The sequence below is a fragment of the Lynx rufus genome, unplaced genomic scaffold, assembly GCF_022079265.1.
Source record: "Lynx rufus isolate CCGP_SWC_20201006 ecotype Redwood Valley unplaced genomic scaffold, mLynRuf1.p SCAF_18, whole genome shotgun sequence".
Taxonomy (NCBI): domain Eukaryota; kingdom Metazoa; phylum Chordata; class Mammalia; order Carnivora; family Felidae; genus Lynx; species Lynx rufus.
This window is the reverse complement of record NW_025814832.1, coordinates 24,716,577-24,744,551: the sequence shown is the minus strand read 5'-3', so window position 1 is coordinate 24,744,551 and position 27,975 is coordinate 24,716,577. Positions and strand designations below refer to the sequence as shown.

General features: G+C 58.9%; 1 protein-coding gene across 1 annotated transcript; it reads left to right on the top strand.

The window, feature by feature from the left end:
* The first annotated feature begins 133 nt into the window (after positions 1 to 133).
* Positions 134 to 17,643, top strand: TBKBP1 (TBK1 binding protein 1). The gene is made up of 10 exons (XM_047081570.1): positions 134 to 244; positions 2,154 to 2,413; positions 2,771 to 2,893; positions 3,175 to 3,279; positions 4,289 to 4,469; positions 5,054 to 5,226; positions 5,391 to 5,452; positions 14,031 to 14,149; positions 14,399 to 15,126; positions 16,066 to 17,643. Exons 2-10 carry the CDS (start codon positions 2,189 to 2,191, stop codon positions 16,192 to 16,194), a joined length of 1,845 nt encoding a protein of 614 aa, XP_046937526.1. The 5' UTR covers positions 134 to 244; positions 2,154 to 2,188; the 3' UTR covers positions 16,195 to 17,643.
* Positions 17,644 to 27,975: the final 10,332 nt, after the last annotated feature.

Genomic DNA, 27,975 nt, shown 5'->3' with positions numbered 1-27,975 from the left:
AGCTGGAGAAACCCGGAGCAGCCGGGGAGGAGGAGGAGGCGGCGGCGGCGGCGGCGGAGGAGGAGCGGGGCGGGCGGGAGGGAGGGGGGCTGGGGGGAGGGGTGGGGGGTGGGGAGAGACCCGGCGGCGGCGACAGGGCGAGAGCGGAGCGCGGTGCCAGGGGGGTGGGGGCACCGGTGCCCGTCTGGGGAGGGAGCAGGCGGAGGGGGTAAGCTGCGATTACAAGCAGGAACCGGCAGCAGCTGTGAGTCCCCGGCGGGGCTGGGGCGGGGGGGGGGGGAGGGGAGCGGCGCCCGGGGCCGGCCGGGGTCGCAGGGTGGGCCGGAGGAGGCGACGGGAGGTTGGCGGGCAGTTGGCCCTGGCGGGCCGGGAGGGGAAGGGTCCGGCGCCGGCCTGCCGCGTTCCCCCTTTTCCCCCTCCGCCGCCGCTGCTCAGGCCGCACCGCCTCGGGAGCCCCTTCCCCGGCCCAGGGACCGCCGACTGGGGGCCCGGGGCTTGGCCAGCGGTGGGGGAGGGGGCTGCGTGGTCTCGGCCCCCGAGAGGGGAGGGGCGACAATTTCTGTCCGCCGAGCTAAAGGGGTTTAAAGGGCGGCTCTTAAAGGGGCCGCAGTAGGGGCCCGGGGCGGAGGAGGCACCCCCTCCCCATCCGCCCTCCGCGGCTCTCACCCGGGGCCGCCGGGCCGGGGGGGAATGCGGAGGAAGGGAGCGTCTGTCCGGGCTGCCCAGGGGACAGAGCCCCCGCCAGTGGGGCTGGGCCCGAGGTGGCGGGCTGGGGGTCTGGGGGGGTGTGGTGAGCGCTGGCGAGCGGAGTTGGGGGGGAGGGGATGCGCCTGGAGAGGAAGGGGTTAAAGGTGGGGCCAGCCCTACAAACACGCGCACACACTCCTTACTCAGACCCGGTCACACGCGTCTCCCTGGCACTTAATGGGGGAGGTTTGGGGGGGGTGCTGGGGCCCGGGCTTGAGCCCCCTTCACTCCAGGCTCCTGCTGCCCGGCTTTGGGAGGTCGCGGACCCCGCTGTCTCAACTCAGACCTCACGCCGAGCCCCCTCTCCTACGCGCACACACGCTCCGGCGCGCGCGCACACACCTCGGACATTCCCATAGTGCCTCACGTGACACACGGCCCCGAACGTGCCCACCCTTCACACACGCTCACGCACGCGTGCACACACGCGCACACACAAACACACACGGCTTCCTGGCCACTTTCCAACTCCATTCCCGACCCCCAGCCACCCCCGGCGCAGCCCTGCGAAGGCACTCATTGACTGTGACACACCTACACTCATTCACAGACACACACACTCCCCCCCACACATGCCAACCACAGACACACATTCATAAACAGGGCCAGAAGTACACACGCACCCTCTTGCGCGTACTCTTTCGGAGCCCTGAGTCATTCCTGCCCCCTCTCAGGGCTCCTCACTTCCCTGTGTGCAGGCACATTGGCGGGCTGGGGAATTCTTCGGTGGACCCTTTCCAGGGCCCCCCACCCTCTGTGTGTTCCCTCTGACGCTCTGTGAGGACTTCCTGTGGGTCCCAGATCAGGGGCCGGGAGGGCCTGGAGGGTTGCCACAACCCTGGTCTGAGTGGGGGAGGCACTTCCTTTTCCTGAACTCTGGGATCCTGCAGGAAGAAGCTGGGAAGTTGGGCGGGGGCCCCCACAGAGGACGTGCTGACAGTGGTGGGGCTGACTCTCCCAGAAGCACTGGGCCTTAGTGAGGAGCCAGGGGTGCCAGAGGCCGGGGATGAGGAGCGTGGCAGAGAGGTATTTGGGGAAGCAAGGCCTGGGGTGGAGAGGGGCTGAGGAGTGAATCAAGGCAGCCCGGTCTGGGCTCTAGCCTGGGAAGGCAGTCCTTTCCTGTCCACAGGTCTCCCTGGGCTCTGGAAGGAACTCTTCTCTGCTGCTGGCCTGGTTTACTTGTCCCTACTTGTCAGGCCCTCCCTGCCAGAAGTCTTCATGTAGTTACAGCCCCTTCCCCCAAAGGCAGCAGAGAAGAGAAAACAGGGCTGAGTAGTCTGCGGGTAGGCAGGGGTGGGAGCTTCCAAGCTTCCTCTCAGCTGGTCATAGCATTCCTTGGGCCAGCTTGAGGGGTATGCGGGACAACCTCCAGGCTGCCCTCTCCACTGTTGCTCCTGCTCTCCCAGGAGGCCCAGTGGGGGCCGAGGCCCAGGCCCTTGCCATGGAGTCCATGTTTGAAGATGACATCAGCATCCTGACCCAGGAGGCACTGGGGCCCAGTGAGGTGTGGCTGGATGCCCCAGGAGACCCCTCACTGGGAGGGGACATGTGCTCTGCCTCCCACTTTGCCCTCATCACAGCCTATGGGGACATCAAGGAGCGGCTGGGGGGCCTGGAGAGGGAGAATGCCACCCTCCGCCGCCGTCTCAAAGTCTACGAGATCAAGGTCAGAACTTGGAGAAGATGGGGGTCTGGCTGTGTGTGTGTTGTGGGGGTTGGGGATCCCAGGAATCGCAAAGAGGGATCAGGGTGCACACTCTTGGGAACCTGAGGGTCCCCCGTGAGGGATGTGGCTGCTTTGGATGGGAAGGGTCAGGAAAGGATCCTGAGCCAAAGGGTGGGACCTTGCATCTAAAAAAGATCTGGTTGGCGGGAGATGCCTCCAGGCCGTGTGGATCCCACTTGAGCAAGGGGAGGGAGAGGTGAGGACTTCAAGGCAGGTTGTGAGGTGGGAGCCCAATCGAGGCTGAAGCCTGGGCAGGGAGCCGGGCACCAGCTCTCCTGAGGACCTGCCTGCCCACAGTACCCGCTGATCAATGACTTTGGAGAGGAGCATGGCTTCTCTCTGTATGAAATCAAGGATGGCTCCCTGCTGGAGATGGAGAAGGTCAGCCTGCAGCAACGGCTCAACCAGTTCCAGCATGAGGTGAGTCCCTCGCTGGCCTCCCAGCCCAGACTGGGTTCCCTGGACCCCTTGCTCCAGTGTATTTCTGACAGTCCCCTCTCTCTAACCCCCCCCCCCCGCCAGCCTCTGTCTCCTTGGTCAGCGATGGCCCTAGTCTTCCCTAGAATGGGTTGCAGCCTCTCCCACCCCTCTTCCATTGGGTGCTGGATGTGTGGGTGGGAGGTGTGGGGAGCTGCTTGGCCCCCAAGTCAAGGATGGGCCTGACCACGGTGTGCTTTCCATCCCCTCTGGGCCCCATTCAGTTGCAGAAGAATAAGGAGCAGGAAGAACAGCTTGGGGAGATGATCCAGGCTTATGAGAAACTTTGCGTGGAGAAGAGCGACCTGGAGACAGAGCTGGGGGAGATGGTGAGGCCCAGGGAGCCGGGGGTGCTTGTGGCTGGGACCTTTGTTGTGTGATTGTGTGTGACCCCATGTGTGTGTGTTTGTGGTGTGGACCCCAGTGGGTTTGAGTGCCCGTTTGCCCTTGTGAGGGGGGCTGAGTGTGTCATACAAGTTGTGAGTGACCCTCAGGACACCCTGGCCACACGGTGACAGCGTGTCTCCGGGCGAATGTTTGTGTCTCGCGCTGGGTCGAGTCTGTGCCTATACGCTGCGTCTGGAAGGCTGTGTGGGTGAGGGTAGAGGTAATCAGGTCTCTGTGGCTGCTGGGACTGGTCCTGGCATGTGTGTGATTCTGAGTAAGGGTATGGCCACGCGCGTGAGCAGGTGTCAGAATCAGGACACATGGTCTCTGCCAGCTCCTACCTGTGAGTTGGGTCGAGTCTCTTAGCCTCTGTCCCTCCTCTGAAAAGGGCAAATGATAACAATACTGCTGAGTTGTTGTTTGTGACGTCTGAGTTGGGACGTTTGTGTAAGAATGCTTCGCCTTAATAATCATAAACACTTAACATAGCACTTAACTATGTGCCAGGCACTGTTGTTATCTCTTTAGATATATTTACTCATTTTAATCCTTGCAACAAACCTAAGAGGTAAGTGTGGTTATCCCCGTGTTATAGATGAGGTAGGTGAAGCCCAGAGTGGTTGTCACATGTGCAAATAGAACTTATTATGCTTCTGAGGGCGTAGCTATGTCTGGACTGAGGGGCTGTGTGTTCTTAGAAGTGTCCCGCAAGGAAGAGGCATTAACTCTGACCTTGCAAGGGGCAATAGCCAGAAACATCTGCATTGCAGTTGCTGGGAGAGGAGACCTCACACTCATAGCCACTTGAGAGTGCAGTTGGGATGTGTGACCTGGGGCCTCTGCTCCGTTTAGGGGTGATGGCTTCCCAGACATGGGGAAGTCCTGGCTTTGGGGGGCCCACAGGGGTACCCTGGTCCTGTGCAGACCCTACCCCTTTGTCTCACCCTGCAGCGGGCCCTGGTGGAGACCCACTTGCGGCAAATCTGTGGTTTGGAACAGCAGCTACGGCAGCAGCAAGGCCTCCGGGACGCAGCCTTCCCCAGCCCGAGCCCCCCACCTGCCCCTGCCCCACCTTGTACTGATCTGGACCTGCACTACTTGGCACTGAGAGGGGGATCTGGCTTGAGTCACGGTGAGATCTCCGCGACCCCTGATATCCCTACCCCAGAGTCCCCTAGACTAACCCCCATTTCAGTACTACTCTGGAATTGATGGTGAGCACCCCATTATAATGTCTTATTAAATTTCTCCCATAATTACCCTATGCCTCTTTGCCACCCGTTCCCTCACTTCATCTACTCTTATGCAGTTTCTCCCACTGACACCCCCCTCTACCACCTGCTTTCTCTGGCTACCCCCATGCAATTCCTATGTGTGTCAGCAGAGGGCACCTCCACTCAGAGTCCCCCAGCCGGTCTTACAGTGGTGATTAGCGGAGGCCACAGGGTGCTTGGAGATTTGAATGTGGCCAGGGAATCCTTTCAGGAGGCCATCTTATTTTGTCCTTGGTCTCCTAGAAGATGAGAAAAAAGCAGCTCAGGCCATCCTCCCACACTGCCCTCAGTAGAGGCCTCCCCGGGGGTATTTGTCCTCTGGCTATCTTCTGGATCTCTGATGGGGCGGTCCTCACCGGTTTCAGTCTTTGCTGACCTGGGAGTCGGTGGAGGGTGCCAGCAGCTGGACCCAACCTGACATTATCCTCTCTCCTGCCAGTAGGCTGGCCGGGCCCCACACCCAGTGTGAGTGAGCTGGAACGACGGCGTTTGGAAGAGGCTCTGGAGGCTGCCCAGGGTGAGGCCCGGGGGGCTCAGCTTCGGGAAGAGCAGCTCCAGGCCGAGTGCGAGCGGCTGCAGGGAGAGCTGAAGCAGCTGCAGGAGAGCCGGGCCCAGGTAAAGGACCCCGCCCAGCGTTCCCCGGAGGTCTGAGAGCTGCTGGAAATAGCCGTTAGAGTCCCAGGACGTCCTTCCTGGGTTTCGACTGGCTGTGGGAATGGTAAAGAGGGGGGTCTGGGCAAGGTGACATTGGCGTCTGACCTCCCGGTCTTCCTCCCTAGGATCTCGCCTCCAACCAGTCAGAGCGGGACATGGCGTGGGTGAAAAGAGTCGGGGATGATCAGTAAGTCACATCTGAAATCCTCTCCATCTTAACCTCTGTGCCCTGAGGGTGGCATTTCCCAGGTCCCCGTTTTGGGTCAGTTCTCCCCTCTGTTGTTTGGAGGGCCCCTCTTCCAGCATCAGGCCTGTGGGGTTTGGCTTGCTTGTGTGGCTCTTCATCCTTCACAGGAAGGAGGCGAGGTTCTGGGATGTGCCCCCCGCTTTCTTCTGACACCCAAGCTCGTGTCTCCTTGAGGTGTCAGGGGTTGAGGCATTTCCTCAGCTGCTTTGCTGCTATGTTCTGGGTCCCCTGGTGAGTTTCTGGGCCTCTGTGAAGCCCCATTTTTTCTGTGCCAGTAACAAGGCCAGTTAGTTGGGTTAACTGCCCCCTCACTGATGAGGAGGAAGGAGGTGGCATCTTTCAGGGTCTGTGCTTTGTTTCCCACCTCAGGAGAAAGCTGAGGCCGAGAAGAGGGGCTTACCTGAGTTCTACAGCAGCCGAGAGGGGGGTTAGGACAGGCTCCACTGGGTGGCCCCTGTAGAATCTTGCTGAGAAAGAGGGCAGCAGGAAGGAGGGAGGGAGCTATGTCAGTGGGGAGTCTAATGGCAGTGGCCTCTGGGGCAGCACTGGGCAGCAAGGGAGAGGGTGAGCGGCAGCCTGACATCAGTGAGCCTGATGCTTTTCACATCCGCACCCTGAACTCCTCCTCTCCCACTTTCTGAGAAATAGAGAGCAAACCTCCTTCCGCCTAAGCCCTCTCCCCTGAGACCAGTTGTGTGGCCCAGACTCCCTACTTTCGTTGGAGGGGAAGCATGAGGCCCAGAGAGGGACAGGAACTAACCCTGTGTCACACAGTATACCCAGCTATGGGACCCCAGGGTCCTCCTTCCAGCGGGCTTCCTTCTCACCTTCCTCCCAGCTTCTGGCTACTTGGGGATACCCCTCACCTCCCTCTGCACCCTGGGGTGAGGGCCTGGGTGGAGCTGTGATAGTTGGGGTGGGGGGCGGTGAGAACCAGTTTGTGGGAGTGGTGGGTGGGATCCCTCAGCTAGGCTGCTGGGGAGTGTTGAGGGCTCCTGTGGAGAGGGTCTGCCTTAGCTCGTGGCTGAGGCTTGGAGCCCATCCTAGCCCATGTGCCCAGACCCAGAACACACACACACACACACACACACACACACACACACACACACACACATTCTAGAACCCTAGTTTGCCTCAGAAGTTATACTGTAGGGCTCTTTATGGGTCACTGAGTCCAGCCCCCTCTTAGCAGACCGGCAGTGAAGGCTCCCTCCAACCGGTTAAACCCAGAGAGAGGACTTTTTTGGCAGGGCTGGAATCTGAACAGCCAGACTTTGAATCCTTCCAGGGATGCAGACTGGCTTTGCTTTAATGACTTCACCTCTGTGGCCCCAGGTATCCTTCATGGGCTCAGAGGTCAGTCATTAATGAGAGGTGTGAGAGGAAGGCGTAGGGGGTGGGGGGCCAGAGAAGGAGTGGAGGACCCCAAGGGACCAAAGCTGTATGTGAGTGAGTGAAGGAGAACTCCCATGAGGTGCCTTTGGAGGTTGGATCATCCACGCTGCCATTGGGGCCAGAACAGCCTCTTTCCCTTCCCACCCCCAAGGCACCTGCTCCACCCAGTTCCTTTGGCCACAGTGGCTTTGCCCAGGGGCTGGCCAGACCACTCTTACCAGAGGTGACCTCCAGCTCCTCCCCTCCGTCCTCACCGTTGGGACTCTGCATCGGTGCCTCCTGGACCTCTCTCCCCGGTGCCAGTCAGGCTCTGCCTGCCCCGCCTCACACTTTTCAGGCGGAGCATCTCTGGACAGCCCCAGCTTGGCAAGAGTTAATTCTCAGAGGAAGTCCTCACTCCCCCGGCAGTTTTATTTTCTTATAAACTCAGCTCCTTTTGGTAATTGCTTCCCGAGTGTTCCCTCCCCTGTCCTCCCACCTGAGGCCTCAGTCACCTGCTCTCAGCTCACTTTCCCCCACCAGCCCCTCCTCTTTCTTCGACTTGGTCCAGACCCTCCAGGCGAGTGGGAATTTTACCTGTGGGCTTTCCCAGGAGAGGAATGCAGGGCTGGGTTATCCAGATCGGGGTAAGAAAGCTGAAGAGGGGGTCAGAGAAATTCCTGAATCCAGGCCACCCCTAATGTGGGAGTCATGTGTGTTCCTGAAAGTGCTTACCTGTCTCAGTCTGGACACCTCCAGGGCAGCCAGTTTTATTGTGGGAGTCCTGGCTGTTCAAAGGCCCCCCCCTCGTAGTGCCCTTGCCCCTGTTAATCCCCACCCCACCGCACAGTGGTCCTACTGGTACTAAGTGGACAGGCCTGGGAGGCAGCCCTGGCCCCAAGGATTCCAGTCCCTTCCATCCCAGCCCCCAGCCCACCAGCTCCAGTCATCCGTGTTCCTCCGAAAGTGGGCACCCCGACCAGGCCACTCTGCCACCTTCCATGGCTGACCTCTGGGCAAGATTGCCCTGCTGTTTGCTCAGCCCAGCACCTGGTGGCTGGTGCCCAGGGGACAGATTGTCCCAGAAGAAGAGCTGCTGGAGGCCAGTCAGGGGCCAAAAGCAAGGATGGGGGAGGAGAGGCAGTGGAGACCAGCCTGCTCCTTAGGATGTGCAGGGAAGTAAGGACGCTGGGGGGGGGGGGTCTCAGCCGAGGCGGGGGGGTGCAGAACCCACGGCCCCCTCCCCTCTGAGCCCAGCTCAGAGTCACAGGTCCTGAGTGTGGCCTTTCTGAGGGTGTGGCTAGTGCTGACGGTGGAGGGGAAATTGTGGAGAGGGGGTTCCTTAAGGGGGCTGAGGGCTCAGGCGGGCTGACTCAGTGAAGGGGGTGAGGGCCCAGTGAAGGAGGGGAGCCCCCCTGTGAGAAGACGGGGGCTTAGTATGAGTGATGAGGGAGAGAACGATAGGACTTGCTTTTTTTCCCCAACGTGGGGGGCTCAGTGTTGCAGCCCTGGCCCTTTTCCGCCACCCCCCCCCACCCCTCTCTCCGCCCACAAGCCTCTGCGTGGGCTGCGGTTAGTGGTGGGGGAGAAGTGTGAACTCGGAGAGAGAGGATGGAAACTCTGCACAGAGGTCAAGGGCAGTGTGGGGTGGGTCAGGACGGAAGTCGGAGACCCCCGTGTACCCTGAACTTAACTTCATGCCCCAGAACCAGCAGACCCAGGGCCTCCCCCTTCACGCTTCTCACCCTCCCTACTTCCTTTCTTTCAAATTTCCTTCAGCCAAGGCAGGGGTGCTCACAGGAATTAACCCCTGAGCACTTGCAGCCTTGGGACTCCCCGAGGGTGGGGAGGGGCTCGGAAGGTGAGGCCCCCCACTCCCACCTGATTGTGGTCTGAGGGATTGGTGGGCTTTGAATCGGCCTCTGCCTCTTCCTTTGCTAGGAAGGCAGAGAGCAGCTCTTACCCACACTGTCTCCCTAGAAGGGAAACTGCACATCCTCTCCTCCTCATTCTTAAACCAAAGCCATTGAGCTGGTTGGCGTCTCCAAAGAAGGATCAAGGCGGGTTTCTTTCTTTCTCTTGGGCATATTCCCAACTCTTCGTCCATATGCCAGACACCACGGAAGGCGGTTTACCTACACCATCTCATTTCCTTCTCACAGAAGATGTGGTGACAGTTCTGTCCCCTTTTAGTGCTGAGCAAACTGAGGTACAAAGAAGTGAAGTACTTGGAGAAGTTCAGCGTGAAGTTAAGTGCGAATACCCCGCAGGCCCTCAGCAGATGGGGCGATAGTACCTCTGTGGTGTTTCTCTGGTTCAGGTTCTTCCTCAGGTAGGAGGGCCCTTCTGGGAGGGGTGACCAGTGAATTACTGGCCCAACCTGCTCAATTTTGAAAGTGGAAATTTCAGTATGTTAAAATGTCAGAATCTTAGTAATTCTGCCAGGGCCGCTAGTGGGAGCCAGGACGGTCCGGGACAAGTTGGGATGCCTGCCTCCCACCCCCCCGGCCCCCCACCTTGGTTCCCAGTCCCACTGTGAGCTGCTCAGCTTGGCTGTGTCTGGGGAGGCTTTCTTGACACTGTGAACTTTTAGCTGTGCTGGGAGCATGGCAGGGGCTGCCATGAAGAGCCGGGCTCTGGGGACCGCAAGTCATAGCTGGTCGAGGAGAGTGGAGGGGCTCAAGGCGCCTAAAAGGAAGTGGTACAGCAGTGGGTTGTTGCAGAGTGACTTCCTCCTCCCCTGGCCCGCAACCTCAAGTCCGCTCCACGGCCCGGTGCCTGTGGTTCCCTCCCCGAGGGTCGGGCGGGAAGGCTGCTGCTGGGTGTGCCCGTGGGTGGTGGAAAGTTTGGTCCCTAAATTCCCCCACGAGAGTGAGGTGGCCGGGGACAGCTGGGGACGGCAATGGGCAAAGAGGGAAGAGCCGGGAATGCTGGATTTCTGTTTTCCTCCTGATTCTGAGTCAGCTAGTGATTCTGACCACATGACCAGCTCGGATGCTGACCCCAATCCTAACCCTAATGCCGATCCCACCCCCGAGACTTGAACCCTGCCCCTCATCCTGTCCCAAGCAGTGTCCACAATCCTGACAGAAAATGAACTACCAACCCCAGCCCTCATCTGACCCTGACCCCAGCCTCGATCCTGACCTCAAGGCCATCCCTAGTTCTAATCCCGCGGCCCAACCACTGGCCCTCACTGTGGCCCAGCCCAGCACAGGCACCCAGTGAACTTCCCTGGGGAAGATGCCACAGGGTCTGTGTGCCTCACAGCTGGTTCGGGGTAGAAAGAGCCCCTTTCCAGAGCAGGGTGCTTCGGTCTCTAACCTTCCTCAGCTCAGTTGCTTTATCAATCACAGTGAAGATTATTGTTTCTAGATGAAAACTTGAGATCCCCGAATTATTCATGGAAAGAATGAATGAAAGGATAAGTCAATGAAGGGTGGAAAGACTTGCAGTGGAGGGAGCCTTCCTTCCTGCCAGCTCTGCCATTTGCACTCTGGCTCCTCCGAAGGTGCCAGCTCAGCAGGCTGAGGTGCCAAAAGCAGGTTTGAATCTCCGCTCTGTGACCTTGAGCCAGCTTCTTAACAGCTCCGATCCCCCACATATGTCTGGCACCTTCCTCTCCCCTCCCAGGGCAAGGGTGGTGATGCCCAGGCTACTGTAAAGCTCCCCAGCTCCCTCTCCTCCTGCCCCTCCTCCTCCCCCTCCTTCGCCTCCTCCCCTTCCTCCTCCTCCTCCTCCTCATCTTTCCCTTCTGCTGCTACCTTCCTGTCTGACCTTCCTCCCTTTCCTGATCATCTTGGAAGGCAGCATATAGCCTAATGGTCAGTAGCCTGGACTTTACCGTCCAGGAGGCCAGGGCCCAGTTTCAGCAACTCCACTGCTACTAGGCTTTATGACTTTGCAAGCCTCAGGTCTCTTATCTAGAAAATGGAGATCACAGTGGCAACACTGTAGGGTTGTTGAGAAGATTCAGTAAAGTTCTTTAGCATAATGCCTGGCCTATGGTAAGCGCTCATAAAGGCTATCTGCCGTTCTTTTCTCTCCAGGTCTCTCCCAGGTTCTGAGAGACTCAGAACTTTCTCTCATAATGTAAGCAATCGAGAAGTGCCCAGATTTAGCCGTCTGCTGCCGTTCACCTGACCCTTCCCAGACAGTCTCGATGGTGGAAAATAGCATTCAGGTGTGGGCCAGGAAGCCAGGAAATGGAATGTGTGTTCAGGTGCATGCGCGCAACCCTTGGTTGTGTAGTGCAGTTGAGATTTTTTCCATCGAATTGGCAGTGTTTTCTAATGTGAGTCATTCAGGTCGTTAGTGTATTTAGCACCCTGGGCCTGAGCATCTTGAGGTGGGAAGAGGCGCCTGATGAAGGGGGGAGGTCCTGAGGGGCCCCACCACCTGGCCCAGGGTCCTAGGGGTCTTTGTGAGGCCGCCTGGGGCTCCAGGAGGACAACTGTCACTTGCCCTCCCCCATCCCACTCCCCCTGCCCCACACCTGGTCAAAGCTGGGGGAAGGTCTGGGCGGTCTGGGCCAGGGGCTTCTTCCTTCCATTTCCTGCTGTCCTGTTTTTCCATGAGGAGGGTGCCAGGAGCAGGGCGGTAGAAACTGGGGTAGCTCCTGACAAGGGGAGGAAGGCATGTAGGGGAGAGATAGGGGCCTGGGAACTGAGTGTGGCAGGTGAGATCTCTAAGGCTGGGTGTGAAGGCGACGACCTGTATCTGTCACCTGAGATACAGCAGTGAAGGCGGATGGGGAGAGAAACTTGCAGCTGCTTGGCCAGAGAGGGCGCCCCATCAGTGCCCTAAGAGCCCCTCCTGCTCCCACCTCTCAGGGGTCAGTATGATGCTCTCAAGCCCCCAGTCTGATAGGGGAGACATAGCTCCTGCACTCAGTCTGAAGCGGGGAGCCTGTCATTGGAGAGTCCCCAGTTTAATGTGGGACACACAGGCTAGATCCTCCTGTCTGATGGGGAAGATGCCGTTTCTTCCCACAGACACATGAGATCAAAGTCGGGGAACACAGGACATGTAACACAAGGGCTGAGATGTGATGGGATTGAGGGCTGCAGCGTCTTGGCCAGAGTTCGTCCCCCGAGGGACTCCTTCCTCTCTGCTCCTGTCCATCCCTGTGCACCCTCAGATGGGTAATGAGTGCTCCCTCTCCCTAGGAAGTGGGCTTGCCCCCCAGAATCCCAGCCTCTTTGCAGTAATTTGGCTTTGGCCCAAATGAGTTAAAAATAGTTTTGTTGTGGGAGGGGCTGTTGTCTCCCCCATCACCCAGCTCACCCCAGGATTAGCAAGAATCAGCCAGTGAGCAGAGCGCAGAGCAAGGGAGCTCGGTCATTATCTACCCTCTGCACCTCGGCTTTTCCTGCCCTCTGAAGCCCTAACCTCATGACTTCCCCTGCTCTCCTCCAGGGTCTCTCTCTCTCTCTCTCTCTCTCACACACACACACACACACACACACACACTCTCTCTCTCTCTCTCTCTCTCTCTCCCCCTCTGTGTCTCTCTCTGTCTCTCTCACCCTCTAGCACACTGTTCCTCATGCTCATACTGGCCTCGCTCTTACCTTCACTCCCTCCTGTCCACATGCATCCTCTCTCCCATAACCATTACCTCAGGATGGGGACAGGGCCCACAGGGTCTGGACACCTGCCCCTCCATTCATGCCCAGCACCCTACAGCTCCAAGAGCAAGAGCGCCTCCCCTGGGAGGAGATCCATCTAGAGTGGCTGAGTCTCTGCCTGCCACTCCCCTCCAGCTCAGCTCCAACTTCCACAAAGCTCTGGAGTCCCTTCTGGACTTGGTAAGGGGGTGGAGACATCAGAGGAAACAAAAACCCCTGTCTCCCAGGCTCTGTCCAAGCCCTGAACAGAGATGAAAGCAGTGACCCAAGGCGATGCAGAGCTACCTGTGAGGTCTGGAAGGGCTCCCTGGAGGTATGCAGCCCAGGCTGGGAGAGGGGAGGGGCAGTGCAGAGAGAGATTACCTTCGGTAGTTCTGGGTCAGAGTGACCCACAGAGAAAGGAAGAGAAAAGGAAGTGGGTTAAGTCTTGGCTAAGTTCAGAGTCTGTTCCAGCTCCATGCAGGTGGGTGCCCAGGAGGAAGTGGGAGGAAGAAAGGGAAGCAGAAAGGCACATGGATTGGGAGGTTCAATTCATTCTTCACTTCCTGAACATCTACTGGGTACCAGGCCTGGGCAAGGCGCTGGGAATATAAATACAGCCACATAATGCTCCCTTTCGAAGAACTCCCAGGGCAGTTCCAGAACAAGACAACTTCTGTAAGTGCTTATTGTGGGTGGCGCCCTCTGGAGGTGTGCAGTACACGGCAGCTGTTCACAAAGATCTCCAACTAAAGGGCTCTCTGGAGGCCCTGGGAGGTGCAAGACTGAACACTCAGAGGCAGCTCTGAGGTGAAAGCAAGGGCAGTGGACCTGAAACTTGGCTGACTTGGGTTCAAGTTTACCAGTTGGTTCCTCTGCCAAACCAGAAGGCTGTGTCTTCACTTATGGAACGGGGGCTCCTCTTAGGCTGTACGACACTGGTCCCCCGTCTTTCCAAGGTGAGGACTCCTCATGGATCCCCTGCCCCCAACAACACAGATTGCACTTACACTTTTACTGGTTGCTCTTTGAGAAAATTCACAGTAACTAAAGCTACTATAAATTCGGCGCAGTTTTTTTTTGATGAATCTGTGTTTATTCGTCACCACAGCTTCTGGACAGATTAGAAAAACGTTCACACATCCCTGAATCAGATGTGCTCAGGCCATAGACTATGCTTGATGAACACATGGATTCAGGGACCCCCCTGGAATCACTGAGCTCCCCAGCCTCAGCCGTATAGTCTGGGAGCCACTGCCCTAGCCCCAGGTGAGGTTCACTGGGAAGAGAGGGAGGCTCCCTGGAAGAGGTAGTGTTGGAGGTAGAACTTAAGGCCAAAGGGAATTCTGCAGCTGGGGTAGGAGAGCCCTGGAGGGAAGGGAGAGCCAGCTGCTCCGGCACAGCCAGTTCTCCCTCCACGCGGTGACAGTAAGCCCACTTCCCTTCTCCTCTTTTTCACCCGCTGCCTTCTGACCTCAGGGTCAGGGCAGGCTGGCGTCCAGCCTTGACTGGGCGGGGGCTGGGGTGTCCTTCAGGGTGAATTTGGCGCTGGCTTACACGGAGCTGACAGAGGAGCTGGGCCGGCTTCGGGAGTTGAGTTCCCTGCAGGGGAGGATCTTGAGGACTCTGCTGCAGGAGCAGGCCCGGAGTGGCGGTGAGAGGGGGCCTGGAAGGGGCGGCCCGGAGCTGGGTCCCAAGGGAGGGGGGGGGGGTAGCTGTGGCTACCGTCTCGCGTCCTGGGGCCACCCCGGCCTTCCTTTCCCTGCCGGGTCGTTTTTCACCCGCTCGAGTTCCGAGGAGAGAGGGTAGGGTGGGCGTCGGGCGCCGGCACGCCCATGGCTCCCCAGTGCTGACGCCTTCTCTCCCCACCACTGCCCTTCCCCTCGGCTTGCTTCTCTTCCAGGCCAGAGGCACTCGCCTCTGTCGCAGCGCCACTCCCCGGCCCCCCAGTGCCCCTCCCCGTCCCCGCCCGCCCGAGCGGCGCCCCCGTGCCCCCCGTGCCAGTCCCCCGCCCCCCAGCGCCGCTCCCCCGGGCCCCCGTGCCCCTCGCCCCAGCAGCGCCGCTCGCCGGCCTCGCCCTCCTGCCCGTCGCCCGTCCCGCAGCGCCGCTCGCCGGTGCCGCCGCCGTGCCAGTCTCCCAGCCCGCAGCGCCGCTCCCCGGGGCCCCCCACCTGCCCCGCCCCGCAGCCCCGGCCCCCGCCGCCCCCGCCGCCGGGCGAGAGGACGCCGGCCGAGCGCGCCTACGCCAAGCCGCCCAGCCACCACGTGAAGGCCGGCTTCCAGGGCCGGCGCAGCTACTCGGAGATGGCGGAGGGCGCGGGCTACGCGGGGGCCTCCCCGCCCTGGCTGCAGGCCGAGGCGGCCACGCTGCCCAAGCCGCGGGCCTACGGCGGCGAGCTCTACGGGCCCGGCCGGCCGCTCAGCCCGCGACGCGCTTTCGAGGGCATCCGGCTGCGCTTCGAGAAGCAGCCCTCCGAGGAGGAGGAGTGGGCCGTGCCCACCAGCCCGCCCAGCCCCGAGGCGGGCACCATCCGCTGCGCCTCGTTCTGCGCGGGCTTCCCCATCCCAGAGTCGCCGGCCGCCACCGCCTACGCCCACGCCGAGCACGCGCAGTCCTGGCCGTCCATCAACGTGAGTGGGGCGCCCGCTTGTCACCTGAGGGCCGGCCGAGGCCCCTCGCCTCTCAGGGGCAGCCTAGGCCCGTTACTTCTCTCTCCGGGCCTTTTGCTTGCGTAGGTGGGGCCTGCACCGTTACCTCTCTCTCAGGGCGGCGGTTAAGGGCATGGGCTTCAGAGTGACAGTCCCAGCTTTGATGCCGGACTTCACCGCTTAGCAGCTGTGGGACCTCGGACAGGTCACTTATCCCACCTGATCCTCAGTTGTCGTATCTGCAAAATGAGGGCAGTGATTATATGATCTAATTCCATTGGAGGGTTCCTAACAGGGAGGCAGTGAGCCTGAAGCCCTCTCCTGTTAGACTGGTGATGGAGGCCATGCCGACTGCCACAGGTCTGGGGCCCACACAGGGCCAGGCCTGCTCATCCAGTTCCCTCCATCTGGTCTCAGAGCCCCTGCTCTTTTCCGGCTGTCCTAGAAGACAGCCTATCTCAGGGCTCTATCATTTCACTGAAATAATGAGTTTCCCGAATGTCAGAGCCAACCCTTGCCACCTGGAAGGACCAAAATATATTCTAAAGCCAGACAGAAAATTATTTTTGGGTTGTACATTGTTTGGGATTATCCATTGCTTTGAGTTATCTGGGAGCTGTGTCTTAGTCACTCTGGGGGCATGTCTGGGTCTTGGCCTCCCTCATTACCGTAGATGACCTGGCAGGCTGAGCACACGCACCTCCTGGGGCCGTAGGCCCTGGGTTGGGGGAGTGGATGCTGAGCTGGTGGGAGGTGGGCAGGGAATGGGGAGAAGGAGGAGTGGTGCTGGACAGAGGGTGACCAGACCCTTTCTGCATGCTGCAGCCCTCCCTGCCCTGGGTCTCGGGAAAGGGCAGGCTGGGCTGTGGGGACCGTGAGGGAGGGCTGGGGACCATAGGTGACTCCCCTCTCTCTCCACAGCTGCTGATGGAGACAGTGGGCTCTGACATCCGCAGCTGCCCCCTCTGCCAGCTAGGTTTCCCTGTTGGGTACCCGGATGATGCCCTCATCAAACACATTGACTCCCACCTGGAGAACAGCAAGATCTAGGGTGCCTCCCCCACCCCCTGGCTGTTTCTCCATCTTCTCTCATCACCCCCACTCATTCACTCACTTTGAATGCTGCATGAATCTCGTGGGGGGCCCTTGCCCCTTGCGACCCCCAGATACCTCCACTAGCTACCGAGTCAACGTGTGTGCCGTCTTCCCTGGTCCAGGCACCACTCAGCCCTGGCTCTTCCTGGAAGGCCAGCCGAGGCTGTCCCCAGCTCCCTGGCTTCCACTGGGGAGGTGAGGATCTGGGCTGAGATGGGGAGGGGCGTACCCCACCCAGCCTCTCTCTCTGCCTTTCTGTTCTCAGACAGGGTTGGATCCGTCGCCACCACCCGCCTGCCCGCTGCTTGGGCCTGGGGGAGGGGGAGGGTATCAGAGGACTCCAGGAGCTCCCCTAGCCACTCCCCGGATGTCCATCTTTCTCAGGCTGTGCTCTGTCCAGGGAGCGCCTCCCTGTGGGGTCCCAGAGCCTGCCTTGCACACTGATGCCAGTTCCTCCATCCCATGGCCAGCTGGGGGCTCTTGGCATGGGCCCCTCCCCCTTGGGGGAAGGAGGCATCTTGTTTCTTGCCATTCCCTGCAGGCCGGTCTTGTTCTCCTCTGCTCCCCTGGGGAATAAGGAGGGTGGGAGAGGAGAGGGAGGACCCTGGAGGACTGGAGGGATTCAGCCTAAAGAGGCTGCCCTGAGGGTGGGGATGAGAGGCGGGGGCCATCCTGCAACTTGACCCTCAGGCCAGGGGAGTATCTGTGCTAGCCTCCCAGGCCCCTGCCTCACCCTGGAGCCCCTAGCACCAAGACGCAGATTGTTAAGACAGATGCTCCCCTTCACCCTTACCCCTCTCGAGTCCCTGACACCACAGGTGCCCTGGAGCCCGTGTGTGACTCGGCCTCTGATAGCTGGGTGGGTGTCATCATCCCTGCCTCCCAGGCCAGAACCTGTGGATGGGCCCAGGGTGCTGTTGGAGATCAACTTCAAAAGAGCTAACCCCCTTCCCACACCCCAGCGACCCACATTCCCTCTGTGAAATCTACCTCAGAGTCGTACCCTCAGAAGGATGGGTAAGCAGGAGGCCAGGGGGTCCCCAGGGCTGAGGTGGGGAGCTTCCTATGGCAAGAGCCTGCTGCCCCACGATGAATCCAACCCCCCCACTGCGAGCCTCTCCCAGGTCTCAGCCCCGGGCTGGTGGCAGTGGGCGCTACCGTCAGTGCATGTACCATTCTGATCCAACACTTCCAGGCACCCCCGCCTCCTCACACCCCTCCCCTCCTCCTCAGTGCAGGGGAGTGAAGAGGTGTATCAGGCAGGAAGGGGCCAAGGACTCCAGAGACATGGCATTGTACCTTGAGTGTTCCCCCAGGGAGGGGAAATGAGAAGGGGGCCTGGAGAGGGGAGGTGGGGGCCCCTGAGCTCTCTGAACAAGTTTAAAGTCCAAATAAAACTTACCTGTTCCATCTGCTCTTGGTCTGTGCCCTCCGTGGCTGGGGTGGGAAGAAAACCTTTGGTAGCAGGAGGTCTGGCAAAACCCAAGGAACCACAACTATGGCAGGGTGGGCCATGTTTTCTTTATTTTGATGGTTTTTTATTTTGAGAGAGGGTGAGAGCAAGGGAGGGGCAGAGAGAGAGAGAGAGAGAGAGAGAATTCAAACAGGCTCCGTGTAGTGCCAAGCCCGCCTCGGGGCTCGAACTCACAGACCAGGAGATCATGACCTGAGCTGAAATCAGGAATCGGCCACTCAACTGGCTGAACCACCCAGGCACCCTGACATGGAGTGTATTTAAAAGAGATCCGGAGCAGTAGAGGGTGTCTTTGTGACAATGCAGCCAGCCAGCCAGCCCTGAGCAGCTGTCTGGGACTCGAATTTTCCCTCCCAGCAGGTCTGGCAGGTAGAGGTTCTGAAGCCTTGGGGCTTCAGCAGCAGCTGTTTCTTCATCAAATGATTTTTGCATGCCAGGAACCAAGCTGGGCCTCTAAGAGAAAGAACATCCGTGTTCCATGTCCTCGTGGTTCTGAGAGCAGGAGAGGGACTGGACCCCAGGCTCAGCAGCTGCCTTGAAAGCCCCACAGACTGGGAGGTCAAAGCCAGGCCATGAACCTGTGACTTCTGCCCCAGACGGGGCGGTGCCCTCTGTGTGCAGGAAAGGCCTCAGCTGTATTCACCAACTCTGGGTGCCTTTCATTTCCATGTGACCCTTTCAGGCCCAGGATTCACTTAAAAGGCTGGAACAGTTGCTCATCGAAGTCCCAAGGTTCAGCTCCAGATGCAGGATTCCTCCCCATTCAGCACCAAGGTCCAGACCCCAGTGGGGAGATGGCCCAGCTTCCCCTGCTCCTCTGTTGCAGTTAACGACTACAGCTGGCTTCTAAAAGTTCTTCCAGCCTTGATTCCATCTGCAGCCAAATCCTGAGTGCCAGGAAAGGTGAGAATAGCCATCCCTATGGGACATGGCTTCATAAGCCATGGGAAAGAAGGTTCTGGAGCCTTGTGGAACATAGGCACTCAGTGCAACCTGGGTCTCCTCCATCTCGGTCAGCTCCTGTGGAAGAAGGCAGCACCCAGGTTTCTGGGTCTGGGTCCTCTTTGGATCTCTGGAAACATTTGCTAGAAGGGCATGAGTGAGTTAGGGGTGGTACAGGGACACGAGGCAAAGAGAAATCCCATTCATTGAGGAAAGGGGGAAAGGATGACCCGGAATGAGCTACAGGTAGGGGCATGACCTAGGTAGCCACTTCCGGTCCTTGGCATGTCTAAAGGCGCGAGGGAACCCAGGTATCCCACACCTAGACATCTTCCGGGTCACTGGGGTGAAGGGCGCATGGGGACAGAGGGTGCATATTTTGGCAGTTTGTCTCCTTGATTTTTAGGGACTTGGGAAGGGGCTGGCTCAGTTACAGGGCAGAAAGTGGCTACGGGCTGGGTAGGGAAGGGGGGAAAGCTAGTGTCCCCAGCCCGGGTCCTTCAGAACTGCAGGCTTTCATTTAATGACCCCCCCCCCACAGGAGAGGACGTGAGAGGTGGGGGGGGGGTGCTGAAGGAGGACTGAGAAGCCCTGCCCAGAACACTCATCGCTCTCCTCCCGAGTGGGATGGTGATCAGACAGGACCCTGGCTGCTCTGGCTACCTGTGGCTCTGTGGGAGTAATGCGGGGGGCATGAGGGGCTGAGAGAGTGTGGGGGCAAGGGATCCAGATCACCAGGCTTCTGGAAAAGTGAGGAGGATGACACAACTTTCATAGGGGCAAAGTGGAGGGAAGACCCCGCCGCGTCTGGAGAAGACGCCCAAGGGACCCGCTCGCTCTCGCCAGCACAGACCCAGAGCCAGATGTGGTAGGGGTCAGGAGGACTTCACAGAAACCAAGCTGCCGTGGGTCTGTCTCCAACTGCCCAGTGAAGGTCCAGCGCCCAACAACATTCTCTCCAGCTCCAGCTGCTCTGCCCTCAGTCCCTCCTTCACCCACGACCTGCCTCGTCTTTGGGGACCCTGCAGTCCTGCCCCTCCCCCACCAGGATTTCCTTAGCCAGACCTTCCAGGCCATGGAGACCCCTGTCCCTCTTCGGGGTCCCCGTGGAGGCTGTCAGGTGATCCCCTGAGGAACGAAACAGCTCCTTTCAGAAGCTGGTGGTGTGTGTGCGTGCACGCATGTGCATGTGCAGGAATGTGTGGGTGCGTGTGTGTGTGTGTGTGTGTGTGTGTGTGTGTGTGTGTGTGTGTCAGGGGAGAAGCTGATCGCTGACAAAGAGGAGGGGTGTGTGGGTGAGTCAGCCGTGTTAATGAGAAACGACTCACCCTGCTGATTAGGACTAATGCAGAACAGAGAGGGTGGGGGTCTCACTCAATGACATCTTTATAGGGTAGGGGTGAACAGGCCAGCTCCCGCAGTCCCGTTTCTCCCTCAGCAAGGACAGGAGCAGAGCAACCTTGGCTTCTGCAGGAAGAATTGAGGTCAGACACGAGGATGAAGACAAGGAGGGCTCTCTCACTGGGATGGGGTGGGACAGGGTGTCTGGGAGCAGAGGCCAGCTCTTGGGAAAACTGAGGGATCTTCCAGCACCCTGCCCCTGTTCCTGCCCTTCCTCCAATTTCTCTGGGTGGATTCCAGAGAAATTCTTGGCTCTCGGGGCTGTGGCCCCTAGTTGCCCATGTGCCTTTAAGGTCCAGCTGTGTCTGCAGGGCCTTGAGGAGGTTCCAGCCTGCAGCGCCCCCTCCCAAGGCAGCCTGGAGAGGAGGCTTTGGTCTGGGGCACTGTCTATACAGATGTTAATGACCCAGGGAGGCCTGGCCAGGCGGAGGGCAAGAGGGGGCTGGGGCAGGGGGGAGGCCCCGGGCATCAGCTGGCTGCCCTGTCCCTGTGGCAGAGGCAGAAGCCCCTGAGAAGCCACAGCTTCACCCGCGCCCCCCCCACCCCGTCCATGCCAATTCTGCCAAAGGCAAGGGCACCAGGCGTGCCTCACAGATGTTCCAGTTGGCTGTGAGAGTGTGGGCATGGGGGGAGGGAGGGGAGAGGCTGGGAGTGGGGACAGGATGGGTGTTGGCCAACACCTCCTAATTTGCATTACCACTGACACCCTTCTTGACCAAGAAAATGGAGCTAGAAATAACAAGGGGGGGGGAGGTAGTTCCCTGGGGGGCTCTTTGAGGTTCCCTTTCCTTGCCTCCAACACTCCCACAGTGCAGGGAGGGAGGCAGGAGGTCAGGCCTTTTCCAGGCCCACAGCTGGCCCCTGTTGGGGGTGGGGGTAGTGCACCCACTGTCACTCCTTCCTCCTCAGAGTGGGCAGACACCCCATCCTGACCTCCCACTTCCTTCGGCCCAGACACCCCAGATGCCCCAGACACCCAGCCCTGCCTCAGTCCTTCTTTGGAGCATAGTCCACTCACCCTTCCCTCCTCCAGGAACCCTCTCCCTGGGGGCCCTTCTCAAAGACAACGTGAGCCGAGCTCTGCCCTCATTGTTCTCTTCAGTCTACGTCCTGCTACCCTGTCAGATTGGGCATTTCCCAGGGCAGGCCTATCCTGGGAACTGCTCAAGGGAACATTCTGCATGACAGATAGTCCCAACAATAGCACGGGGGCTTGTGAGTAGATTCTAGCAGTGGCCGGAGGTGGACCAGGGTCCAGTGCGAGGGCTGTTGGGTGGGAGGGAGCGGGGACCCCCAGCTCTGTGAGAGGCCTGTGGTCCACTTTTACCTGGAGGGAGTTTCCGTGCCAGACCTCTCCTTTGTGAGTTCCTTGGAGAAGAGGACCAGGACTGTGGCATCTAGACATATTTCTCACCCACCTCAGCGAGTACTGCGTAAACGCCCCCCCGCCCCCGCCGCCCCCCCCCCCCACACAAGCGCATTTGGTGCTCATTGATGCGCATTGAATTCACTTCTGTCCCAAACAGGATAGGGAATGCCGCGTGGCAGCCACAGCCTGAAGGTGGGAGTCGGGCCGAGCTAGGAAAGGAGGCTCCCTCTCGGCCAGAGGGGTCCTGGACCTGGAAGAGCCAAGTGGTGAGGGTGGCGGCAGAGCAGAAGGGCCTGGCAGGGAAACCAGGTCGCGAGAGACAGCCCAGAGAGCTGTGAACACGATGTGGGAAGGAGCGAACGGTGAACTGAGAACTCCCCCCGCTTCCCCCCCTCCAGAGATGCTATTTTGGAGGGAGAGAATATATATGCAGTGCAGGGGGCAAGGCAGGGGGAGTCTGCTGGCTTCCACGAGGGTCAGCCAGACCACCTGCTGCCTCCACTCTCCTGCCAGCTGTCTCCACTGGCCCTGGAACCCGTCCCCGCCTCCAAGCACTTCCCTCCCCATCGGAAAAGTCTTCTTGCTCTCTTGAACACAAGAGAAAGCAGCAGCAGCTAGGAGATTAGCAGCTGGCCCCTTGGTACCCCTTTGAGGGTCTCCTGAGGCCTCAGACCTAGGGAGAAGCTTCTATTTCCAGTCCTTCCTTGGAAAGAAAATGTGGAGGGCACTGTGAAGCAGGGGACCAGTATAGCTCGTGGGCCTCAGCATTTCTTTCCCCCAAGCCCCTACTTAGGCATTCTGCATGGATCGCCACCCCCCTTAACCTCACACTTAGGGAGCGAACTTGGTGTTAAAAGAGACCAGGGCAGGGGCGCCTGGGTGGCGCAGTCGGTTAAGCGTCCGACTTCAGCCAGGTCACGATCTCGCGGTCTGGGAGTTCGAGCCCCGCGTCAGGCTCTGGGCTGATGGCTCAGAGCCTGGAGCCTGTTTCCGATTCTGTGTCTCCCTCTCTCTCTGCCCCTCGCCCGTTCATGCTCTGTCTCTCTCTGTCCCAAAAATAAATAAACGTTGAAAAAAAAAATTTAAAAAAAAAAAAAAAAGAGACCAGGGCAGAAGGCGCTTCCACGACCAGCAGCTGGCTTTGCCCATAAGAGAGCGGACCCCTCCAAGTGTGGGAGCCAGTCTTGCCCCTTCTGGGCCAAGAAGGCCGGACAGAGGTTGATGTCAAGTGGAGCCCTTGCTCGACATGAAGGGAAATTCCTGCGCCCCGGTTCAACCCCTCTGAGGGGCCTTGACTCATTTTGGGATGAAGGCTCCAATGCCCTGTGGGTTTCTGTGGTGGCTGGGGGCAGGGGGCGGACAGGGTGCACAGAGCAGGCGAGCCTGGCGAGCAGCGGAGACTTTTGTTTTCGTTTTTGGAGCCTGGCTCTTTTTCTGCCTGACAGTCCAGCCTCACCTGAAGGGGCAAGGCTGGCTGAGACGGGAGGAAGGCCCGACTTGTAGCCAGTGAGGTGCACAGTGAGGGCACAAAAGAGGGAACGTTAGGTTAGACTTTAGGAAGAACTCCGTGTGAAGACACTGAACCACATTTCCCAGGTGAACCCAGGGATCTGGTCCCTTAGATGTTTTCCACGGTAGATTCCGCCCTCCCTCTGAGCCTGGGAGCTGGGGCTGGCTTTGGGCAGTGCAGGCCAGAGGCAGGAGATGAGCCATCAGCCACTGTAGGTGGTGGGGGTCTGAAGGCTCCAGGGATGAGGGTGAGTTCAGGGGCAGAAGACATATGTTCTCAAGCCAGACTGGTATGGGATTTGAGTTAGAGAGCCACAGGTGAGAAAACCTGTCTCTCCCCTCAGTCCTCCTCCACCCTGTCCTGTGTCGCTTTTCTCCTTCTGACCTCAGACCAGGGAGGGAGAGGAGGACAGAGAGTGGCTGTGGTGAAGGGGTACTGGCCCCATCCCCCTGCAGGCGCCCGGAGGCCTGCAGGGGGAGGGGGTGGTGGAGTGAAACTCCCCCGGGGTAGAGGTGTTCAGCAGAGGGGCAGGGGGAGGCAGAGAGCCCAGCCAGAGCCCCCTGCTCCAGAGGGACACCCAGCCCAGTCTTCCCCACCCGAAGGGAAGTAGGTGGATGGGGCTGATCGTGTGCCCATCGATCGTGTCCCTCCCCCTTCCTGGGACCCTGGGCCTTGTGGGTAGTGCAGGCGCTGAGCTCTCCTGCTCCCCAGACAGCAAAAGCAAACCGTGGCTGGGAGGTGACAGGGAGGACGGGGAGGTGGTGTGAAGGGGATAGTTCACCCAGAAGCACGGGTGAGGGGCAGGGAAGAGGACAGTTTCCCCCTGGGGTCAAAGAGCCCCTTGCCTGCCTTGGCATCCCACTCCCTGTAGGCGGGGACTGGAAGGGGCAGAGGGCCGAGTGGGACTTGGCAGAGGGGTTCTCAGCCACCACCCACCCTGAGCCCTCAGAACTCTGGGATTTATGTGTCTCTGGTCTCGGGCACTGTCCGAATCCCCTGCAGTGAGCACATGTGGGTCTCCTCCCCAGCAGCCAGCAGACTCAGCCTGTCACGCTTAGCTCCAGGTGCACAAAGGACATGACCGTCCCAGTTACACACACACACACACACACACACACACACACACCCTTCCTCACTTCCCAGGCCCCCAGCGACACCCACCTGCAGAAACGCACTTCTCCCAACACACATGGCATACACACACAGAATCTCACACAACCAGGAACACAGTGTCACATGGGTATGTCCCAGGTGCCACAGGGACACAGTCACACACTGCCTCGCATTCACATATGACCTACGTGGCCCCTGGGAATGGTGCACACCAGCACACGCGTGAGGTCCAACACGCACGCTCCTGGTTTCCAAGCTGACCCCATTACCCCGTGGTGTGCTGGTCCGTGTTTAACAACCGGCTCTCCAGTCCAAGCTGCCGTTGTGCCGGCCCTGAGCCCTGGGGAGGGGTGAACATAATCTGCTCTTTCAAGCTGGCTCGAGCCAGAGCCAGCGCAGGCCCACCACCCTGTTATCCTTCATAGAAATCACATGATAAAGCTTAACCACAAATGGGCAGCCCCCAGGAGGCCTGCACCTGAGCTGCACTGACTCACCCTGGGGCAGATGCTTTCCCCATGGGGGTGCCTCCTTTCCCTCCCTTCTCCCACCCCCTCCACTCCTGTCCACATTCCACTTCCTGTCCCCTCACTTGTCCTCTTTCTCTGTCACCCGGGGCTGTGGGCTGTGTTTGGCACTCAGGCACACAACTTTCACCCTTGCTCCCCCCCTCTCCCTCCCGTGGCAGTGGCCACCAGATGTGGAGGGGGACAGGCCCATAGCTAATTCAGGCAGGCTTCCAGGAGGAGGACAAGGAGATGCCCTGTGTTTCCAGAAAAACACAAACCTCTCTGCCTCCTTGCGCCTGGCCTGCCCCCCTTTGACTTATTCTTCTCCCTTGTCATCAGGACAAAGGGTCTGATCGACACACCCACACCTACACCACCACCTGCCCAACTGCGGGCCTGTGAGGGGAGGTGGGGAGAGCCTCTCCTCCGAGAGTGTTCTGAGAGTGAGGACCTCCGCATCTAACCGTGCTCTGGGAACATTGAATCACTCTTCAGAGCTTCCGTTTCTCAATTTGAGAAGGAAAAAAAAAAAAAAAAAAGGAAGGGTCTGGACCAGGTGGTTTTAATTTCCTTCTTGGCTCTGACATTTTGGCATTCTGTATTTCTGACAGTCTTCTAAAATCCGTTCTGTGGGAAGTATCCCTTATTGCTAATCCTGATCTTTTCCCAGCTCATGAGGGAAGAGAAGAGGTGTGGTTCGGGACCGGGGGACAGTGGGTACCACAGCCGAAGGAGCTGGAGACTGGGCCTGGGTGTCTGTAGGTTTGGGTTTGGGGCCGGGCAAGCCATGTACATTTGGGGAAGCTTCCAGCAGGCTCTGCTGCCTTTGCTACAGCTCCTAAATTATTCCTGAGGAAGAGGAATATATAAGAGGAAATGGGGTGAGGAAACGATGTGGGAGGGGGAAGGGAGGAGGAAGGGAGGGAGGGAGGGAAGAAAAAAAGGGAAGGGAAGGGAAGGGAAGGGAAGGGAAGGGAAGGGAAGGGAAGGGAAGGGAAGGGAAAGGAGAAAAAACATGAAATGAAACAAAATGAAAAGGGAAGAGGAAAAAAAAAAAAAGTGTTCACCCTGGATCAAGGGAAGCAGCCAACCTAACCAGTAAAGTTGCCAGGTGGGCATGAAGGTGACAGGAGAGGTGTTCCTGGTGGTTGACAAAGGCTTCCATGTGCATCTGTGAAGTGGGGGCAGTGCCAGGCCCTCCTGAGCTGGGCTGTCAGTGCCCTGGGCAGGGGCAGGGGCAGGGGTCCAGGAGGCACCCCCTCCCTGTGCCCGGGGCCTCCTGCCCCTGCAGTGCTGCTCCTCTGAAAACAACTCAAACCACAAAATTGGCTTGCGGTTGGGTGAATATCAGTCACTGCTATTCAGCTTGGCTTCCTAGGATGACTAAAGGGGTTGGAAGCCCACCTTAATAGCCCCCCAAATCTTCAGAGGAGTCAGAGGCAGAGATGGAAATGTGGTTTGTGTTGGAAACTTCTGCTGGGATCCGAGCTTCCGCATGGCAGGGCTGTAGGCACTGTGTCCCAGCATGTCTGTGGGCCCTGGGGTTTGCGGGGGTGGGGGGGGGGGGTGGGGGGGTGGTCACCAAGGTAGGAGGTAACATTATTAATTCCTGGGCCGCTTCGTCCAACTGCTTGGAGCAGGGAGGGGCTGAGGATGAGGACACTCAGGGCCCCTAAGGGTGTCCTCTCAATCTGCGTCTTCCAGCTCCAATTCTCAAGGGAGCCAGGAGCCAAGCTGCTGCTGAGGGCGGGAAAGAGCACAGTGGTCCTCTGGGCAGGGCCTGGGTATCAGCCTGGCGGCCCAGGTGGTGCCTGGGCCTGGGACCAGAGTGCTCAGTTGGAATTTCCCCTCCCTGCCCCCACCCCCAGGTGGCCATGTGACCTGGAAACAGTCCCCTCTGCTCTCTGGGCCAAGTTCTGCTGAGGGTCTTTCAGGCAGGGTGGTAGAGATGGGAGAGGCCAGGCTGAGAAGGGAAACGCCCAGCCCCGGGCCCGCAGTCAGTGTCATGTAGACAGATAGTTCTGGAGTTGGACAGGGTCTCTCCATCCTTCCCAGAGTCAGGGAGAGAGAACCCAGGTGATCCTGGGTTCCAGGTGGAGGTAGGGCAGGTAAGAGCTGAATATTAATTTTTGTAATTTTTTTTTATTTTTGAGAGAGAGAGAGCAAGCAGGGGAGGGGCAGAGGGGGAGGAAGACAGAAACTGAAGCAGGCTCCAGGCTCTGAGCTGTCAGCACAGAGGCTTGAACTCACAGCCTTGAGATCATGACCAGAGCCAAAGTCTGATGCTTAACCGACTGAGCCACCCAGGCGCTCCTGCTTTTGGATATTAAAACTCTTGGCCCCCTTTCCTCCCTCCTCCTTTCTGTGCATCCACAAGGGAGGAAGTGGCATCCCTTCATCTCAATGTTATGCAAAGTGGGGTTAAAGCATCCTTTAGAAAGTTTTGCTATTTTTATTGATCTGTAACATCCCAAAGGAAGAAGTGCACTTGCCATGCAAATACAAGACAAGTATCCAGGCCCCTCCCCCCAACCCCATGCCACCCTCGGCCTCACCTACGGAGGAAGGGTGAGACGGAGTATCCCAGCTGCCTGGTCCTCCCGATTCCAGATTCCGGTTCCGGGCTTAGAAAAGGAGTCAAGTAACCGGAGGCAGGCGGGTGGGTCCTACCCCGGCTCTTTTTTCTTTTTTTGGTGACTTTCTCATTAAGACTTGATTTCTTCTTCTTGAGATGAAAGGCTTGGATCCTTTCAGTGCTGACCCTTTGCACTTCTGTGATGCCAGTGAAGAAAGAGAAAGGGCAACTGTACCTGTACCCTTGACCCTTCTGCCCTCACCCCATCACCTGGGTCCTCGTAGCCCCCAGTGCCCAGCCCCGTCCCCCCGTCCTGGCCCTCACTCTCTTTCTGACTGGCCATTGTCTCAGTCTCTCTCTGTCTCCTGCTTTCACTCTGCCTCCCCATCTCTCTCTTTCTGTTTCGGTGCCTGCATTCCCCTCGCCTGCCCTAGGCTGGGGGTGGGCACACGTGAGTTCTAGATTGCTGACTCAGGCCATTCTAACCACACTCCCCAGGATTCGCTTTCCCCAAACTCCCCTGTCCTCACCTAGGGTCTGGGAACCGGGTCATCACGACCCCGGTTCTTGTCCCTTTGAGCCTTTATGCAGGTGGGAAGGTGGAGGGTCTGCACAACCTGTCTGGGAACCGACCCCCTCCCCCCACTCCCCACTGGCTGAGGGCTGGGGGTCCCCTGGTGAGCGGAAGGCAAGTCAGTTTTCTGAAATGGGAAGTGCCTACCTCCTCACTGATTCCTGAATCCCCCAACCTCTGGGGAGGTCCAAGGTGGGGGGGGGGCTTCTTCTCACTTTAGGAGGGGGAGGGGATTTGTTTCCTGACCTAGGCTACCGACGTGTGATTCT

Coding starts and splice junctions, on each gene's coding strand:
- TBKBP1 (XM_047081570.1), top strand. CDS start 2,189: ATGGAGTCCATGTTTGAAGATGACATCAGCATCCTGACCCAGGAGGCA. Junction 3,280..4,288: donor AGACAGAGCTGGGGGAGATG/GTGAGGCCCAGG, acceptor CTCACCCTGCAG/CGGGCCCTGGTGGAGACCCA. Junction 4,470..5,053: donor GGGATCTGGCTTGAGTCACG/GTGAGATCTCCG, acceptor TCCTGCCAGTAG/GCTGGCCGGGCCCCACACCC.